The sequence below is a fragment of the Myxine glutinosa genome, chromosome 12, assembly GCF_964187855.1.
Source record: "Myxine glutinosa chromosome 12, kmMyxGlut1.1, whole genome shotgun sequence".
NCBI classification, from domain to species: domain Eukaryota; kingdom Metazoa; phylum Chordata; class Myxini; order Myxiniformes; family Myxinidae; genus Myxine; species Myxine glutinosa.
In genome coordinates this window covers 2172496-2192604 of record NC_136272.1, presented here as the reverse complement: position 1 = coordinate 2192604, position 20109 = coordinate 2172496, and the positions used below count along the sequence as shown (strand labels likewise).

The 20109-nt window shown below is 46.8% G+C and overlaps 1 protein-coding gene across 3 annotated transcripts in view; it reads right to left on the bottom strand.

Moving 5' to 3' along the window:
• The window catches only part of LOC137438269 (uncharacterized), an 84239-nt gene that overhangs the window by 37390 nt on the left and 26740 nt on the right, over positions 1-20109 (bottom strand). For all 3 annotated transcript variants that reach the window (XM_068133389.2, XM_068133390.2, XM_078766394.1), the window contains exons 4-7: positions 19687-19765; positions 19051-19181; positions 18634-18813; positions 16063-16388 (exon numbers count right to left, since the gene is read on the bottom strand). In XM_068133389.2, the coding sequence (XP_067989490.2) occupies positions 16063-16388; positions 18634-18813; positions 19051-19181; positions 19687-19765 (716 nt within the window). The remainder of the gene's footprint in view (positions 1-16062; positions 16389-18633; positions 18814-19050; positions 19182-19686; positions 19766-20109) is intronic.

Genomic DNA, 20109 nt, shown 5'->3' with positions numbered 1-20109 from the left:
AATTAGTTATATCTATCGCATTTAGTTTAAATAAAATAAAAGTATTAGCATTGTTTCTTATTGAGTGACGAGGGAGTTGAAAGTATGATTGACTATGATAAATACAATTACAAGAAGAATGACGTCCTCTTGTATAGTAACCGTTTGATTTCTCTCATTAACACAATCATCAAAGATAACGAGGTTCTTTTTTGTTTCATCTAAATCTTGGGGTAAAGGTATATCATCGGTATTAGACCAAAAAAAAAAATATTGCTGGTCTCTGGTCAGACCAAAGTTACAGAATTGATGCGGCGATGCGGTTTTTTTTTGAAAAGCATGGATTGCACATATAAAGGTGTTGTTTTTTGTGTCCTCATGCCTTGTGGTCCTCATCTGCCATGGCGCCGTCCAGAGAGAAATTAAAGACAACCAATGGGACAGGTAGGCCTTTTTGTAAATAATGAACACAAGCTTAAGTTATTTTAAAATGTATTTATTCTGAAAATCATTAAGTTCTTCAAGCATATTATAGACTGCCATTTCGTTCTCGAGATCGCCTCGCCGTACCATCAAACATTCCAATGCGTCGATCGCGTCAACACTGCGCATGCGCAAGTGGTCTAAATGACTTCAACGCTGAAAAAAACCCGCTGGTTTGACTACACCCGCTTTGACTACACCTGTTTGACTACACTACAAAAACAAATGACTCCACCCACTGGAAAGCTGTTCGTGCACAGGGTGACACGATGGACGTGGTGACGTCATAACGTAAACGGATCACATTTCTTCACTTATCTCCTGAACCACCGGTCGGATTTCGACGCCGTAAAGGTCTTCGTGCAGTGTGAATAAATGCACAAATTTTAAGACCACTCCTGACTTGGTGGGCCTTGTGGTTGTAGAGATATCCTGGATGAACCGCGAGACGATGTTTATTTTCAAAAAAATGGATTCGTATTTACGCAGGACACGTATTTCAGAATCACGAGGTGACGTCACGGCGTAAACGGATCACATTTATTCATTTATCTGCCGAACCGCAGAATCGATTTTGACGCTGTAAACGTCATCGTGTAGCCCGCAGCTCTCTCGACCTTCTGGTTGCTTCACACGTACCCGACAAAGAACGTCTTCGTTTCAATAAATGACAATATCCAGCCGATTGGATTCATGACGGCACGGCACCCAAAACTACTCATATCTTTGGAACGGCTGGTTGGATTTGGAGAAACTAAACGTAATCTTGTAGGGGAGAACCGTGCGCGAATGTCAATACCAATGCCGACCCTCACAGACCCGTATTTCCCGAGATAGCGCGCCGGCCCGGCAACATGCATACATTATATGGCTCCTCACGCTTGAAATCGCGTTTTCGGCGAGAACCTGACGTCACGGCTCACTTAATTGCAATTATCTCGTCTCGGCGCCGCCTCAAGTATACGCGAATACTTGAGGCTGTGCGGCATTGTTTTTGTTTAATGTGCTCTATAATTTATGATGTGCTCTATCTCTATATATAAAGGAGGAGTGTCTGTGTGTGTGTGTGTCTGTCTGTCTGGATGTCCGCTTATAACTCAAGAACTACACATCGGAGAAAAGTTTTAGACACAGATTCGGAATCAGCATAAAACCCTGGTGGTTATAGGCTACGTTTTATTTTAATATCAATGGTTTAAAAAACCGCGCCAGCTGCAATTCCTTGGTGTAGTTTGTGGCGGCGATATTGCCCCTTTCCGATCCCGCAGTTGCGCGTACGTACAGTATACTTACTGTACGTACATATTTATATATTTTCAATGTGCTTTTTATTGTATTTTAAATTGTTTTTTTGCTTCTTTTATTGTTAATTTATGTACTATTGTATTTATTTTAAATATATTTTTAAAGAAAACAAATGTTTTCACGTCCGTAGGAGTGATGTAAAGTCGCACATAATGACAAAATGCGCGCCATTTTTTCGCGCCAAGAACGAATAAACGGTAGTTGAGATTTTATTCGAATTCCATTAAATTTCAACTGTTGGAAACAATAATTATTTCAACTGTTGGAAATTGAAATAATTATTGTTTACAACAGTTGAAATTTAATGGAATTCGAATTCGAATAAAATCTCAACTAAAAAAAAAAACGTCGCGTTTTAAAATTATGACGTCATCAACGTATTTCGGAACGTTAATTTTTCAACTTCATATTCGGAATCAGTACGTCCCAGAGCAACTACAGCACACCTTAAATGTTTAAAAAACCTTCGGGTTTTAAAATTATGACGTCATCAGCGTATTTCGTAACGTTAATTTTTCAACTTTGCCGACAATGACTTCCGACTTCCGGGTTCGGAATGCGGGACCAATGCCATTTGACAGGGAATAAAAAATAAATGCGACATTCAATTGACGACAATGACTTCCGACTTGACTCCCCCCTCCCCCTCCCTTCCCCCCATGGCCCTCCCTTTCCCCCCTGCCCCATCCCCTCCCCCCTACCCCCTCCCCTTCTCCCCTCCCCTCCCCCCTAACCCCTCCCCTTCTCCCCCTTCCCCCCTACCCCTCCCCCCTTTCTCCCTCCCCCTCCCCTCCCCCTCCCTTCCCCCTCCCCTCACCCTCCCCCCTTTCTCCATCCCCCTCCACCTCCCCTCCCCCTTTCTCCCTCCCCCCTCCCCCCTATATCCCTCCCCCTCCCCTCCCCCTCCCTTGCCCCTCCCTTTCCCCCCTATCCCCTCCCCTTCCACCCTACCCCTCCCCTTCTCCCCTCCCCTCCCCCTTGCCCCTCCCCCTTCCCCCCTCCCCCTCCCATCCCTACCCCTCCCCATCCCCCCCCCCTCTTCTCTCCTCTCCTCCTCCCCCCTCTTCTCCCCTCCCCCCTCTTCTCCCCTCCCCCCCCCTCTTCTCCCCTCCCCCCCTCTTCTCCCCTCCCCACCCTCTCCTCCCCTCCCCCCCCCCATTCCCCTCCCCTGCCCTTCCTCCTCCCCTCCCTTCCCCCGTCCGGCAATGCCGGGTACGTCCCATGGCCAGCTGTACGTGGGCTGCTCGAGGGTTGGAAAACCAAGCAATCTTTATGTCTTGGCACCAAGTAAGAAAACCAGAAATGTTGTATACCAAGAGGTTTTGAGAAATTGACAATTGACAAAACGTCATGTAGGAAATGTACTGTGATATTGCTCTAAAATATACATGTTCTTTTCATCATATATTTGTCTTATTCTTATTCAACCCGGGCGAAGCCGGGTACCTCAGCTAGTATTATATAGACGGCGCGCGCTTTTGTCGGTACCGTTAGAAACTTGGAAAAAAAGAATTGTTGACGCGGAGGGTCAAAATCGATGCGCGCGCTGACCAGAGACCGGAAATATATTTTTACCGGCCTTATCGCTAAGAGTAGGTGATGTGGGTTTTGATTTCTTTTTCCATTTTTGTGGAGTATCACAAAATAGCTGTATTACATCTTCAATGTTAAGCTTATTTAGTTCGTGTTGAAGCCTTAATGACCCGATTATATCTCCTTTTTGAAGGCCCGCATTAAAACCTTGTGCTAGTAGTTGGTACTCTGGTTGAAAACTTGACTTTGTAAAAATTATTAAATTTTCATAATCTAAATTTTTGGAGTAAGGAGCATCTTTAAAAGCAAACAGATTTTCCCACATCCACTTGACCCGACTATTAGGCATCTTAATGAATTTGGGAGGTGCTTATGATTATTAAATTTTGTCTTACTTTCCCACACGGGTAAAAAATCATCCTTTTTATAAATGTTTGAAAATATATAACGGTTAACCATTTATCCTGTGTGCTGTTATCGCTATTTGCATTATAATTGTGTATACATATTAGAAATTAGATTTTTTATACATATTTTTGAAATTAGTATTTAGTATTTGTATACAAATTTACAAATTTACAAATTTGTATACAAATTACATTTGTATTTGTATACAAATTTTAGAAATTTGTATATATATTTACCCTGGTGTTGGGCTAGCGGCTAGGGTGCCGGCTTAGGATCCTAGGATCCTGGGTTCGAATCCCGGTCGATCGCTGAATTAGCGCCAGGGGGGTTGACTCAGCCTGTCATCCTTCCGAGGTTGGCTAATTGAGTACCAGTTCACTGGTAATTCCCTGTTTGTCGTTAAAGGCGGCAAAAAAGGGTTGGCGTCAGGAAGGGCATCCGGCCGTAAAACATTGCTTCAAAAAGGGGACCGAAAAACAACAACAACCACGGTTCCAGAAAAAAGGCCAACCCCCGCTTTGCGGGGAAAAATGGCCTCTATAGGTGGTTATATTTTTATATATACAAACATATTGTTGCGGATATGGGATTTACATCCATCCATATCCGCTTGTAAATATTCCCCTATTTCCTCAATACTCCCCAACTCTCCCCAATCCCTCAATCCCTAGTCCCACTTTCTGTAACCAACACTCTGTAGACCCGACCTCCCCTTATTTCCCCCCATTAAATGTCGCATCCAGGTCCACCGCATCTCACGTAGACAACTATAGGACATCTTGCTAGTTATTCTTAGTCTATGTCAGTTAAGGATTCGTTTCCATTTATTGACCCTTCGTTGCACCAGAATGTGATTGTATGGCACCGTTAGGAAGTTTAGGACCTCCCAATACCTCCCCGCAGCTCTTCCTCACAGTTCTCAGTAACAACAACAACAACAGCAACAACAACAACAACAACAACCACGAGCGCGGGGAGTGCGCGTCCTCACTCCGGCTTGGTTGGCTTGGTTTGGTTGGCCATGTGCTCGACGGGGTTAACAAACAGGGGCTCCCTGTCGGCCCCTCGTCAAGGGCGGAGCCCGGTAATCCCCGCACCCAATGGAAGCGGCGGACCGGCCCCCCAGTTGGGGCGGAACCAACCAGCCGAGGGCGTGTCACTCCCCGTGGAGCATGCGCAAGAGAGGGAGTGGGGACGTGAGATGCGCGCAGAGCTGAAGGAGAAAGGACGCACCCTCCGAGCGCCGAGAGACCTCTGCCATTAAGAAAGACCTCCCAAAGACTGAGCTGTATCCTGTCCCCGAGCCAAGGTGCACCTTGTGCCATCGGTCTACCTGCCATCAATCCCTGTGTGAGTCAGCCTTGTCCGTTTGTCCGTGGTCTGTCTGGGGCTAAGTAAGCCAGTTAGATAAGCTAATCTTTGCACTGTGTCACCTGCTGTAAATAACCTTGACTGCTCCTTTTCGTTTGTGTGGTATAAATAATAAATCCTGTTCCTCTTCTGTACGTCTTCGTCCTCTTCTTCCTCTTTCCATTCGATCGCTTTAGAGTTTTCCCCAATTGAATATCTGTGACGCGATTTGGCCAACGTTCGGGGTAATCGGGTAAACTGTACGAACACGGCGGCCATTCCGCTCGGTCAAGCAACATCTTTAGCCGTGTCCGTAACAAATTGGTGTCAGGAAGTGAGATTGGACCCGAAGCGCGCTTCACGCGCTCGAAATTATTAACTGTGAAATTTGTTTTGTTGTTTTATAAAACCCGAATTTTGAGATCGCGCCATGGACAATCAAGGCGATCGGATGTCGGTGGGGGAGATAGATGGGTTAGGGGTAACCCAGGACCTCGGGGAAATGTATGTGGAGGAAGGAGAGGAGGAGAGCAATGGCAATGTGGTTGAGGGAGTATCAGGCGCACAAAATGGCGGCCTCGCGCACGAGGTTACGGGCACGCAAAATGGCGCCTCGCACATGGCCACGGCGCCCGCGACCGTAGCAGCGCCACTGGTGGATTCGAACCTTTTTTTCCTGCAAATGAGGGCCCTTATGGGACAAATGGGAGACCAAATTGGAGGTTTGAAAAACAGTATAGAGGCTCAGAGTGAGCAAATGGGGGAAATGAGGGGCGAAATGGGGGGCAAAATGGGAGAAATGGGGGAACGGCTAGAAGCTAAATTTGAGGGGTTAGACAATAATCTTAAGGGATTAGACAAGAAATTTGAGGGGTTAGACAATAATCTTAAGGGATTAGACAAGAAATTTGAGGGATTAGACAATGGGATAGAAGGGGTGAAAAATGGGTTAATGGGGTTAGAAAATAGGATGGAAGACAAATTGCGGGAAATAGGGGAACAATCTGCCCGGGAAATCAAACGAATGGGGAACCAAATAGAGGAGGTGCAAATCGGGTTAGAAAGTAAACTGGATGCTCAGAGGGATGAATTGGGACAGATGAGGGTGGCATCTACAAAAGAGATGGAGGAGATGAAAGAGGGGATACGACGAGGTGTAAGTGAGGAGGTTTCGAGGCTACGCGAGGAGGTAAAGCGAGGTGAGAAGCGTATGGAGAAAGAGGTGAGAAATGGAACGGCAAGGTTACAAGGGGGATTAGAAGATCTGACGGAGGAGGTGGAACAGCTGACAGAGGGACAAACGGAGTTAGTGGAGCAGGTTCAAAGGAACACTGCGGTACTAGGAGGGTTAAAGGCGACACAAAAAGAAATTAAAAATGACTTGATAGCGACACAGAGGCAATGTCAGATGGTACGTGAGGGACTGACAATGAGGTTGGACGAGGTGACAGAGGTAATGGAGACAAAGGACCGGCAGGTGAGGATGCACATAGAGACGGTCACGGTAGCCTTAGAGGACGAACTTGAGGAGACGCACCAGGAAATAAATGAGGTGAAGCAAAAATTAGAGGAAGTGGAAGAAGAGGTGAGTGAAATTAAGAAGAGACGGACAGAAACTAAGAGAGAAATAAGGGAGGAGGTAATGGATTATGTACAAGGTCGGTGCTCAACTCATGATGTGCTGCTCACTAACCCAATAAAGAGTTTGCAGGTGGCAGAAGAGGTGCGACGAAGAGGTGCCAAGGTGAGTGGCGATATAATCGGGAATGTACATGATGTGAGGGGAGCTTCGGTCGGCTTGGGGGTTGTTGTGGACCCGGGTGTTCGTGGGGGGCCGTTGGTGAAGTGTGCGACAGGACTGGTGTGCGAAAAACGAGGTGTGCGAGAATGTCCGACCATGGGGTGTGTGAGGAAAAAGTTCGCGCCAAGGAGTGAGTGTGCTGTCGAGAGTGAGTCAGTCGTAGCGCGTGTGCGAGGGAGCACATGGAAGCGCGTAGTGAGGAGTGTTACAGAGGATGTAACCGGAGAGTGTGCCGTCAAGAGTGAGTTGGTCGAAGCGCGTGTGCGAGGGGGTACATGGAAGCACGGTGTGGTAAGTGTTACGGAGGAAGTAACGAAAGAGTGTGTGCAAGAGGATGCCCAAGAAAGGTGTGTAACGGACAGGTGCATGGGGAAAGAGTGCGCTGTCAAGAGTGAGGGGGAATGCACACCTGTGGTGAGTGTTACAGAGGGTGTAATGGAAGAGTGTGCGCGAGAAAGGTGTGTAACGGACAGGTGCATGAGGAAAGAGTGCGCTGTCGAGGGTGAGGGTGAGTGCGTTGTCAAGAGTGGTGGTAAGAGTAGTGAGAGTGACACGGAGCGTGAGTTGGTTGTGACAGGTGAGCGAGGATGTACACCTGGAATGGAAGGATGCACACCTGGAATGGTAGAGCGTGTGTGGGAATGCACACTTGAGTTGGTGGTGAGGCACGTGGTTGGGTGTGCGAGTGAGAGCACACCTGTGATAGTCACAGAGGAGGTGACCGAGAAGGGGGCGCGAAGAGGTGTGTTGGTGAGATGTGCGAGCGACGAGTGTGTGCAAAGGTGTTCGGTGGTCAGGTGTGTGACCAAGTCTGTGAGTGGAATGAGTGTACCTGGGTGTGTAAGAGAAGGTGCAATGACCAAGAGCAGGGAAACGGCTGGATGTATGAGCAAGAAATAGGTAGCGTATGTGCGTAAGCATGCAGGTGAGGCATCGACGGTAACCGGGTTAGCGGTTAGAGCGACTTATAGCCGAATCGGGCCCTCGGTGTGTGCCGGGCTTCGCGTGCCGCGAGAACCAGCGGGGATCCGAGCCACGGCGGGTTCGAAAGGACCGCCGTACGCGATCCACGCTGGGCCTCGCTTGGAACGGCCGCGTCCGTGCTCCACTAGGCGGAGTGGGCAGCCCGATAGGAAGGGTCGTCATGGCGACCACAGTTTATTGAGACGTTCCGGCAGGTCGAGATCGGGCCATTGGACGGCTCGGAGCCGAGATGGTGCGTGGGATCTCGGCCCGGGTAAGCCCCCGTCCCGGCCCCGAATGCGGGACGTATCCAGCCGCTGGCACAAAACAACCCGCATTCATTGCTCGGCTGTACGAAGCCGAGCTTTAGAAGGGAATTGGCGCACCGAGAGGATCTAATAAGTAGACGGATGATGATAATAGTGATAGTGGTTTTGATCCAAAATTTAGAAAAGTGAATAGAATTGGCAGTAAATAGAAAATTTTTGATTTGTTGGATTTGGTGTGCAAAATTGATAGTGGGAACGTCCCCCATGTGGAGGGATGGCAACTCTGACATCCCTCACAATGGGGGGGGCAAAGGAGCACTAGCTTATGGGGTTGATGGCAGTGAAAACTAGCCCGGGTGGGTTAGGATATTGTGTGTAGGGACCTAGAAGATGACATTAGGTAACGTTAAGGTTAGTTAGTGACAAGGATACCTGTAGTGGGGACGCAGGTAGATTAGTGTGGATGATAATGACGTGGTATGTGCTTAGTTTAAAGGGAAGACAGGGAGCACTAAGTTAGCAGGGCAACAGGTAGTTCAGATGATGCCGTGTGTTTGAGGATTGAACAGGTGAGATTGAACAGGTGCGATTAAACAGGTGTGATTGCACAGGTGTGCAACTGGACAGGTGTGTGGAGCAGTGTATGAGTAGGAGTGTTAGTGATGAGTTGTGCTGACCAAATGGTCCAGGGAGAAGGAGGGTGCAGGTGGCACCAGGTATGATTGCACAGGTGTGCAACTACAGGTGAATGGAGAATGGTTGTGTGGAATACACCATGTGGAATATCTGGAGTATTGGAATGGATGGTCGTGGAGTGAGTAGGATGGGAACTGTGGAGTGGAGTGGATGGTGCGGAGGTGTGAATGGGGGAAGAGTGGACCCCCATCACGGATACCCGGGGCGGGTAGTGTAAGTGTTAGGTAAGAGGGTATAGGTAAATTGTGGTTGGATATTGGCATCTGTGGTGCGAGTGGAAGAATGGTATTTGGATGGGTGCATTAGTGTTGTGGAAATGGCTGGGCGTGTAGCCTGTTAGTGTGTGTAGTTGGTTTGAGCACTCCACCACTGTGAGGATGTCGGCCAGGTGAGGCCGCAAGTGGGCTCTGGGAGCCGGTAGTTGTTGTGGATGGGGCCCGAGGATCCGGAGGACGGACCCGGGTAGCCCAGTGCCGGAGGGCACCAAGGGGTGACAGAGCCAGGAGGGGCCTTCCCCAGTTAGATAGGTTAGGGTGAGGAGCAGGTAAGCTCGGGTGGCAACTACAGTGGTGGAGGTGTGCAGGTGGGTAGACCTGCTGGGAGAGCTACACGTCACAGCCCAGAAATTGTGCGAGGGCACTGGGAGATGAATCGGGGGAGTGAGACCCCAAATTGAGAAGCACCACAGTTTGGTCAATGGGAATTGGTTTTTAGAACCCATAGTGTAAGTGGCCAATGGATTGGCAGGGAAAGACCCCGGGTAGTGTAAAGTGTGTTAATGTCATTTAGAGGATAGTTAAGATTGAAGTCTCCTCGCACCATCTACATGCACTCACCTGAGATGACGTACCTCCACACCATGCCATGTTTTGATTATTTTTATTGTGCAGATGTTTGGAATGTGAGACGCATCATGACGTGGGTGTGACATTGTGCTTTGTTGTTCCATCTCTCCCTCCTTATGAGGATTGATGATGAATTGGTGATAGCAAATTTTGGTTAGAGGGATTGTGGTAACGAATTTGGTATAGCAGAAAAATGGGGAAGACGTGACAGTAGTGACGAATTTGTAAAGATGTAGATTTTTGTAAATATGGGGTAAGGGCAAGGGTAGGGTAGGTGACAAGGGGGGTGACGTACGTTAGGGACGAGCTTTTCTCACTTTGCTCTCCGTACGCACTTCACCTTGCATTGCCTTTATGGATGTGTACCCTTGAGACCTTACCCCTCGCTCATCTGTCTTGTTCCCCCTTTTTGTCTCCCACATGAGGACCTGTGCGCCATTGGGCGCCGAGGGGAGCGTGCGTGAGTCGACCATTGTGCGCCCGGAACTCTCAGAACCAGCTGTCTGCATCGATGCACCACATTATGGACCACATGTCTGTGGCCGAGCACCACTGATGGACCCCATGGGTTGGGGCATGGCCCCTCTGCTGGAACCGGCCATGAGGGCCCGAAATCTTGCTGGCGGACCTTGGCCACAGGGCACCGATGCCCCACAGGTGAACCACACGTAGTCGGCCCTGTGGGCCATAAATAAAGAAAATAAAATGGACACGTGGGGCACACTTTATTACAAATAGGCCGCCAGTAAGAAAATGAAAGAATGACAACATCTGGAAGAACAAATAATAATAACCAGCAGAGGGAGCCGAAGAGCAAGAGATCACCTGCAGGGTTTGGGTTTGTTGGTTTTATTTTATTGATGAACAGTGGTGACTGCACTGATTGGTGCTTGAGAATGTATTGGTGTGTTTTGGGTGTTTTCATGGTGCGTCGATGCAGAGCAGACTGTCTCCCCCCAGAAAGAACAATCGCAGGTCCTGGGTTAGTTTTGTAAATAAAGTAAATAATGCTCCCCACTGTCCATGTATAGTTTGAAGACCATTCCGCGATTCGGTTATCCTGTGGGTGTGTTTCTGTTAGGAGAAGGGTGCAACGTCGCAGGGGGACATATTTACTCATTTGTGAATACCTGTAAAACTGTCGCACTCAGGGTTGAGTTAATAGTAGAGGGAACTACATCTGAGTGCCACACTAAAGTAGGTAAAAATTTATCGGGTCGGGACGCCCCGAGGTAGAGAAGGGTGCAGTGTTGCGGATATGGGATTTACATCCATCCATATCCGCTTGTAAATATTCCCCTATTTCCTCAATACTCCCCAACTCTCCCCAATCCCTCAATCCCTCAATCCCTAGTCCCACTTTCTGTAACCAACACTCTGTAGACCCGACCTCCCCCTATTTCCCCCCATTAAATGTCGCATCCAGGTCCACCGCATCTCACGTAGACAACTATAGGACATCTTGCTAGTTATTCTTAGTCTATGTCAGTTAAGGATTCGTTTCCATTTATTCTGACCCTTCGTTGCACCAGAATGTGATTGTATGGCACCGTTAGGAAGTTTAGGACCTCCCAATACCTCCCCGCAGCTCTTCCTCACAGTTCTCAGTAACAACAACAACAACAACAACAACAACCACGAGCGCGGGCAGTGCGCGTCCTCACTCCGGCTTGGTTGGCTTGGTTTGGTTGGCCATGTGCTCGACGGGGTTAACAAACAGGGGCTCCCTGTCGGCCCCTCGTCAAGGGCGGAGCCCGGTAATCCCCGCACCCAATGGAAGCGGCGGACCGGCCCCCCAGTTGGGGCGGAACCAACCAGCCGAGGGCGTGTCACTCCCCGTGGAGCATGCGCAAGAGAGGGAGTGGGGACGTGAGATGCGCGCAGAGCTGAAGGAGAAAGGACGCACCCTCCGAGCGCCGAGAGACCTCTGCCATTAAGAAAGACCTCCCAAAGACTGAGCTGTATCCTGTCCCCGAGCCAAGGTGCACCTTGTGCCATCGGTCTACCTGCCATCAATCCCTGTGTGAGTCAGCCTTGTCCGTTTGTCCGTGGTCTGTCTGGGGCTAAGTAAGCCAGTTAGATAAGCTAATCTTTGCACTGTGTCACCTGCTGTAAATAACCTTGACTGCTCCTTTTCGTTTGTGTGGCATAAATAATAAATCCTGTTCCTCTTCTGTACGTCTTCGTCCTCTTCTTCCTCTTTCCATTCGATCGCTTTAGAGTTTTCCCCAATTGAATATCTGTGACGCGATTTGGCCAACGTTCGGGGTAATCGGGTAAACTGTACGAACACGGCGGCCATTCCGCTCGGTCAAACAACATCTTTAGCCGTGTCCGTAACAATATTTTATACAATTTAGGTTTTTATACATATTAGAAACGATTCAACCAACCGTCTAATTGTGTTGAATATATCTTGAAATATTTTGAAAATGGGTTCGTCCATTTTCTATACCCTGACAAAAAATTTTTTGGAAAAATCGGAAATTTGGAAAATCAATTTATAAATTTTTTTGAAAATCGTGAAATCTGAAAAATAAATAATTGGTCACTTCTGGTTTTTGGTGAATCACTTCCTATTTTGGGTTGAGGCAGTTTCGGTTTGGGAACAAGTGGGATGTGGGGAATGTGGTCTGAGTTGGGGCTGGTCTGGATATCTCCTTCATCTACGATTTGTGTGCATGTGTACATGTGTATGTGTGCGTGTGTGTATATGTGTGCATGTGTGTATATGTATGCATGTGTTCATGTGTGTGTGTGTACTGTGTATATGTGTGTGTGTGTGTGTGTGTGTATATATGTGTGCATGTGTGTGTGTGTGTGTGTGTGTGTGTGTGTGTGTGTGTGTGTGTGTGTGTGTCTGTGTGTGTGTATATATGTATGTGTATATGTGTGTGTACATGTGTATATGTGTATGTATTTGTGTATATGTATGTGTGCGTATATGTGTGTATATACACGACATGACCAAAAGTATGCTGACACCCCTTCTAATTAGTGGATTTGGCTATTTCTGCCACACATATTGCTGACAGGTATATATAAATATAATCAAGCACACAACCACGCAACCTCCATAGACAAACATTGGCAGTAGAATGGGCCGTACTGAAGAGCTCAGTGACTTTCAACGTGGCTCAGTGACGTTCATAGAATGCCACCTTTCCAACAAGTCAATTCGTCAAATTTCCTGAACCTGCTCTCTCCTCAAATAAAAAAATAAAATTTTCAATAAAACTCTGCTCTGCCGCTCTATCTCACCCTCTCTCTGTTCTTTTCACCCTCTCTTTTGCTCAAGGTCATCTGCCAGCATCTTGGAAATCAGCAAACATTACCGCTTTACACAAAAAAGGTGCAAAAACAGATCCTTGCAACTACAGACCAATCAGCCTGCTCCCAATTATCAGCAAAGTCATGGTATCCATCATTGCTTTGGATATCAAATCCTTCCAATCCTCCAATGGCTTGATCTCCGATCATCAATTTGGATTCAGACCAGGTCACTCTACTCTGGACATGCTGCTTCTGCTGTCTCAACAATGGATGTTGTTGCGATCCTCAATGCCAAACAGGAAATCAGAGCTGTCTCCCGTGACATATCATGTGCCTTCGATACAGTCTGGCACCCAGCTCTGCTCACCAAACTCTCCTCCTATGGTATCCATAGAAATCTCCTCGCATGGCTTGCGGACTTCCTCTCTGGTCATAGTCAACGTGTGGCCCTGAATGGATTTCTCTCATCTCCCCTTCCTGTTCCAGCTGGAGTTCCCCAAGGTAGTGTTCTGGGCCCTGTGCTATTTCTGGTCTTCATCAATGATCTCTCCGACTCTCTGGAAAATCCTCTCTGTCTCTTTGCTGATGACACCACTCTATGCCGCTCCATTCCTCATCCCTCAGATCGGCAGTCTGCAGCCTCCTCACTCTCTGCAGACCTGGACAAATATCACAGACTGGTCAAACAAGTGGAACATGTCTTTCAATCCTGACAAATCTCACACTCTTACTATGTCTCTCCGAAAAGACCGACTGGAAAACCCTCCCATCTACTTTCTCAACAATCCTCTCCAAGAAGTTCTGTCGCTCAAGCTTTTGGGTCTCACAATCTGCCATGATCTTTCTTGGGAAAACCACATTTCCAAGCTGGCCTCCAAAGCCAGTCGCCGACTGGGCATCCTCCGTCGTGCGAAGTCCTTCCTCGGCACACCTGAGCTCCTCACCACATACAAGGCTTTCGTCCACAGCTCAATGGAATACTGTTCCCCCCTCTGGGCCAGGGCTCCTGCCTCACACCTAGCTCGGCTTCACGCTGTTGAAACCAAAGCTTTCAGAATCATTGGAATCTCCTGCGATGAAGTTAACTCCGAGGGCCTTTCACTCACTCACCGCAGGCAGGTTGGTGGTCTTTCTGTCTTCTACCGACTCCTCTCCGGCCTTGCTCCCCCAGCTCTCTGTGTGCTCTGTCCCCCAAATATTCCTGCAGGTCGCACAATACCTGCCAGCAACCCTCTTATGGTTAAACTGCCAAAATCTAGGCTCTCTGTTCACCTTCACTCTTTCATTCCCCTTTTCTCCCACCTCTGGAACAAACTCCCCCACTCCCTTCAATCCCACCCCTCCCTCCAGGTCTTTAAAACAGCTGTTCAGCACCGTCTCTTATCTTCCCCCATCCAAAACCTTGATCTTTTCTACCCCCGCTAATTTCACCCCAGATGCACTTTTTTGAAATTCCAACTTCTTTCCTGGAAGTCCTTGCAGTGTCCATATGTTTTATACCTCTCCCACCTCCCCTCCAAGCCCTCTCTCCCCATCTTGTCTTCCGCTCCCCTTATTTTGTGTTTTGTGTGTCGGTTTGACGTTTTGTGTGATAAATGTTAGCTCATTCACGAGCCTCGATGTTGTATACAAAAAAAAAAAATATATATATATACTCTTGCAATATACAGACGATAACTGTTTCAGCAAGAAATGTACAAACTCCACCCATCCAGAAAATAGGAACTGTGCTAATGACTTGTCTTCTCTAATACCCCCTCGCACATAATTTTCAGGAGAGAATTGGAGAGCTCCCCTCACCCTGAGCCTCAAGGACAGAGTTTTTTCCCCCTTTATAACCTTCCCGTGCACTCCCGGGTACAACCACCAGTTTTCAACTCATTATGTTATGTTCAGGAGTGCATATAATTCAAACAACTCTCTGTTGTTTGTCAACAGCGTGAAGCGTGAAGCCGAGCTAGGTGTGAGGCAGGAGCCCTGGCCCAGAGGGGGGAACAGTATCCCATTGAGCTGCGGACGAAAGCCTTGTATGTGGTGAAGAGCTCAGGTGTGCCAAGGAAGGACTTCACACGACGGAGGATGCCCAGTCGGCGACTGGCTTTGGAGGCCAGCTTGGAAATGTGGTTTTCCCAAGAAAGATCATGGCAGATAGTGAGACCCAAAAGCTTGAGCGACAGAACTTCTTGGAGAGGATTGTTGAGAAAGTAGATGGGAGGGTTTTCCAGTCGGTCTTTTCCGAGAGACATAGTAAGAGTGTGAGATTTGTCAGGATTGAAAGACATGTTCCACTTGTTTGACCAGTCTGTGATATTTGTCCAGGTCTGCAGAGAGTGAGGAGGCTGCAGACTGCCGATCTGAGGGATGAGGAATGGAGCGGCAGAGAGTGGTGTCATCAGCAAAGAGACAGAGAGGATTTTCCAGAGAGTCGGAGAGATCATTGATGAAGACCAGAAATAGCACAGGGCCCAGAACACTACCTTGGGGAACTCCAGCTGGAACAGGAAGGGGAGATGAGAGAAATCCACTCCTCCCTCCAGGTCTTTAAAACAGCTGTTCACCACCATCTCTTATCTTCCCCCATCCAAAACCTTGATCTTTTCTACCCCCGCTAATTCACCCCAGATCCACCTTGTTTGAAATTCCAACTTCTTTCCTGGAAGTCCTGGCAGTGTCCATATGTTTTATACCTCTCCCACCCCCACCCCCCCTTCCCATGCCCCCTCCTTCCCATGCCCCCCCCCCCCCAAAGCCCTCTCCCTCTCACAGATCTCTCGATGTCTCCATGTCTCTCGGTCCCTGCTCTCAAATGTTGTGTTTGTGGCCTTCCCCCTCTCTCCCCATCTTGTCTACCGCTCCCGATGTTATATGTTTTATGTGACGGTTTGTCTTTGTGTGATTAATGTTCGCTCTTTCACGAGCCTCGATCTTGTATACAAAAAAAAAAAAAAAAAATCGATATTTCTTTAATGATAGCACGAATTAAACACAATTGCACCCTCCATATCATACAGCCATGTCAAGCATTCAAGAAAGGCTCAAATACTGTACTGAAAAAAAAAAATCAGCACCCAAACCCTCAAGAGAATGCCTACTTAGCTAGTCTAAGCAATGTTCAACTTCTTTCCCACATAAATAATTACTTTTCTTGTCTTCTGACCTTTGAACTGCACACACCAAGCTGGATTGAAGTTGATGATGTCGAACTGTCAAATTCTTTGCGGGTGTTTCTTGTCGATACATTCCCAGGGGAAACGTCAGACATCGATGTCGCAACCAAGAGCATGAGACCCGAACTGTCCATGGTGACCATGTCTGAAGATAACGATGACGCATCAACAGCAACGGAAAGATCAGAAGGTAGCAGAGGAAGGTCGTCAGTCACACACGAAGAGGTTAGATGTTCAACGTTTTCCAAAGGGTCACCAGGTTGAAGGGCAGAAAGCGGCACGAGGCAGCCAAAACTCTCCAAGTGCGCTAACTGGGCTGCCATGGGGTTGAAAAGCATAAAATAATAGTCAAAAGTCAAATCAATATTTGACCAAATTGGTGAAGGATACTCAACAACATTGGCTAAAATTTTAAGGAAATCAAAGGTATCAGATTGGGGATTTTAGTTTCACAAATCAAGTTTATAAGGCCTCAATCCATTCGCATCAACCTGTTGAATACATTTCAGTTTTAAAGCATGAAATAATAACGTGGCTGGTCAGGAGATATGATACACAATAAATTTTCTGGTGAAACTTCGATGTTCTTCTGGTGAAACTTCGATCTTCTGGTGAAAGTTCGATGAAAAGAAAGTTAATGATCAACAAGTAGAGTGACATTTAAAGTACACCGCCCCAATGCCAACAAGACATTATGCAGAGCACGATACCTTCACCTTTTGACTTCAAATATAGTTGGTGTCCCAATTCAGTGAGGCACTATGCAATTGCCATTTAATTCTCAAATCAATCGTATGAAAATTGATGATTTTAGAAGTTTGACCTTCAGTTAACCTGTGACCTTTTGACCTTAAAAATAATTGGTTTTCCAACTCAGTGAAGCACTTTGCAATTGCTGTTTAATTGTCATGTTAATTGGATGTACGAGTAAATGGACGGTTTTTTTTCAGATGAAATTTGAAGATTTCATAGGTTTGACCTTGAGTTGACCTTTGACCGTTTGACATCAAATATAGTTGTTTCCCAATTCAGTGAGGCGCTATGCGATTGCCGTTTAATTTTCAAGGAGATCAGATGAAAATTGACAATTTTTCAGATGGAAAACAATGATTTTAGAAGTTTGCCCTTAGGTTGACCTTTGACCTTTTGACCTCAAAAATAGCTGTTTTCCAAATTTAATGACTCAATATGCAAATGCTGTTGAACTTTCAAGTAAATCAGATGAAAAATGATTTTCGAAATTTGACCTCAAAATCAATGGACTAATCAGTTGAGACGACCTCTACAACTTGTTGAAATTCCATGACTATGGGTTTAGAATTATGACCTGTATGCGAGTGACCAACAAACTAGAAAGCATCTGAAAATGCAAAGCCTGTCTGCGTCCGTTGGTGTAGTCAGACATCTTCTTCTTCTTCCCTATGCTCAAATAACAAAAACAGTTTAAAACTAGAAAGAGCAATCAGATTGCAGACCCTCGCCAGGACGTGTTTTCAGTGTTTTTTAAGGCTTTTGTGTTAAAACAAATATGGCGGCCGAACCACATGACCGATGATGCCATTATTTTATTCGCCACCAATTTCGCCACCATCCTTATCCCACTCCTCCCTCCAGGTCTTTAAAACAGCTGTTCACCATCATCTCTTATGTTCCCCCGTCCAAAACCTTCATCTTTTCTACCCCCGTTAATTCACCCCAGATCCACTTTTTTGAAATTCTGGCTTCTTTCCTGGAAGTCTTAGCAGTGTCCATGTGTTTTATACTTATCCCCCACCCCCTTCCCATACCCCCTATCCCCAAGCCCTCTCCCTCCCACAGATCTCCCGATGTCCCTGCTCTCTACTGTTGTACTTGTGTGCTTCCCTCTCTCTCCCCATCTTGTCTCCTGCTCCCTTTATTATATGTTTTATGTGTCCGTTTGTTTTGTTGTGATTAATGTTAGCTGGAAGCAAGATGTTAGCTGGATGTTAGATGCATTAATATTAGCTGGAAGGAAGAAGGTTTAATAATGCAGAAATCAAGAAAATGACCAAATACCGGGACCTCAAGAACGAAGTGAAAAGATCCTGGAAGCTGAAGAGCACCGAAATTGTACCAGTGATAATTGGGGCAATGGGAATGATAAAGAAGAACTCCACTGAGATCTCAAAAACCATCCCTGGGAACATTACAACAAACGAACTACATTTTGAGGCTGTAGGGAGTTCAGTGATGATCCTGAAAAGAACCCTTGGAACAAAACTCTGAGAACAACAAAACTTCACAACTTTGCCCATGAATCGCAATCCTTCACCGAAGCGGGGGTCGATACTTTGAGGCCTGGTAGGACTCCGTTTCACCTTCCGTTACACCTTGTTTTAAAAAGCTGAGCTTCAAGCAAGGAAGTGGCATATACCATTTTAAAGTCTTTGTTATCACTCAGTCAAAGTTCAAACCACCGGCCATCCAGACTCAAAGCGGATGCTCGAAGCATTACAACACCGAGTCGGGTAACACTAACATTTGGACAACGCAAAATCTCTTCTAAAGCTTAATATAAAGCCGCATGCTAAAAAGCTCACCTGGACCCAAGTTGTGCATGCGCATCATGTGAGTCTTTGCACTACGTGCCGAGTCAAAAATCCGTGCACAGGCCAACACGGGACACTGCGCTCTGCCGGGTCTTGCACCACCGCCCTGAGCTTGGTGCCTACGCGCATGCACGTACAAACTGCTCCTTGCAGAAAAACTCATACCACAACCTGCAAACACACAAAAGGCAACTCACTAGTAGCCAACAACCCTCACGGACACAATATGTTGTTTAATTTGCCATTTCCATTACACAGGAAAATAGCTTTATAATAAATCTTAGCATTGTGCAGGAATGACTGGAAGAGCTACGTTGTACCACTATTATATCGGGGAAGTGTCGCATGCAGATACATTAAAAAGAATAGGTAATCGACACACGCACGCACGCACACACACACACTTGCCTTCGACTGGGCAGTGAAAAGGACGAGTACCAGAGTGTGTTATGGCATGTCCCTTAAGGTGCTCGGCACGGGTAAAGGTCTTTCCACACCCCGGCGCGTGACACACAAATTGCCGGTCATTTTCATGCTTCCTGCGCACGGCAATGCGTATTGCACGGCAAAATTACTATTCTGAGAATCACAACAACAAACTAGAAGGGCACTCGGTAGAGCGCATACCTCCGCCAGGCTGAACAGTTTACATTTTGTGTCCCGCTGATAGGCCGGATCTGGATCCGAACCTGAAACCCAAATCGAATCGGCTTGTTCTTGTCACACACACAACCTGTCCACAACTTTTAGAGATATCGAGTTATATATCAGTTTTAGCCCTATCACTCGATGGCGAAGAATCACTTTAAAAATTATAGTATCCGGATCCGAATGTTCACCAAAATGTATCATTCCGTCTTTGTCACACAACCAACCGCTCCACCAAATTTCGTCTGAATACATCCACAACTTTTTGAGATTTCTTGTTCACAGAAACCAGACAGGGGTGAAAACAACCTGCGTCCACCTTCGGTAGCAGATGTAACAACGATTACCAAGTTTCCACTCATTGCTCAATAGGACACCTGTTGGCAAGCACCTGACCTGTTATGCCTCAGCAGCTTTGACATGCATGTAAAGGTCCAGTGACAGCCCTCAAACTCACAGCGGAAAGGTCGTTCACCTGAAATGTGCAGAAGCACACGGTATCAAGTACACTGATAAGCAAAGGTATTTTTCAACAGCCATCATGAAGCATACAAATGAAGAAACTATCGTACAAGCTGCAAAATCCGGTGCTGAACCACCATGTACCTTTAGTCGTGGTATCACAAAACCCTAAAGATCTTACAGCGTTAGGTATTAGCAATACGGTTACAATTTGTATTCAGATTGGAATTTCCTTTTTTTCAACATTTTACCATTAAATAATTATAAAAATATACTCTTTGGGCAAAATTAATTTTCTCAAACTAGCAACGGTACACGCCCTGCGGGCGGGGCTTCAATTGTGAGGCCCAAATGAAA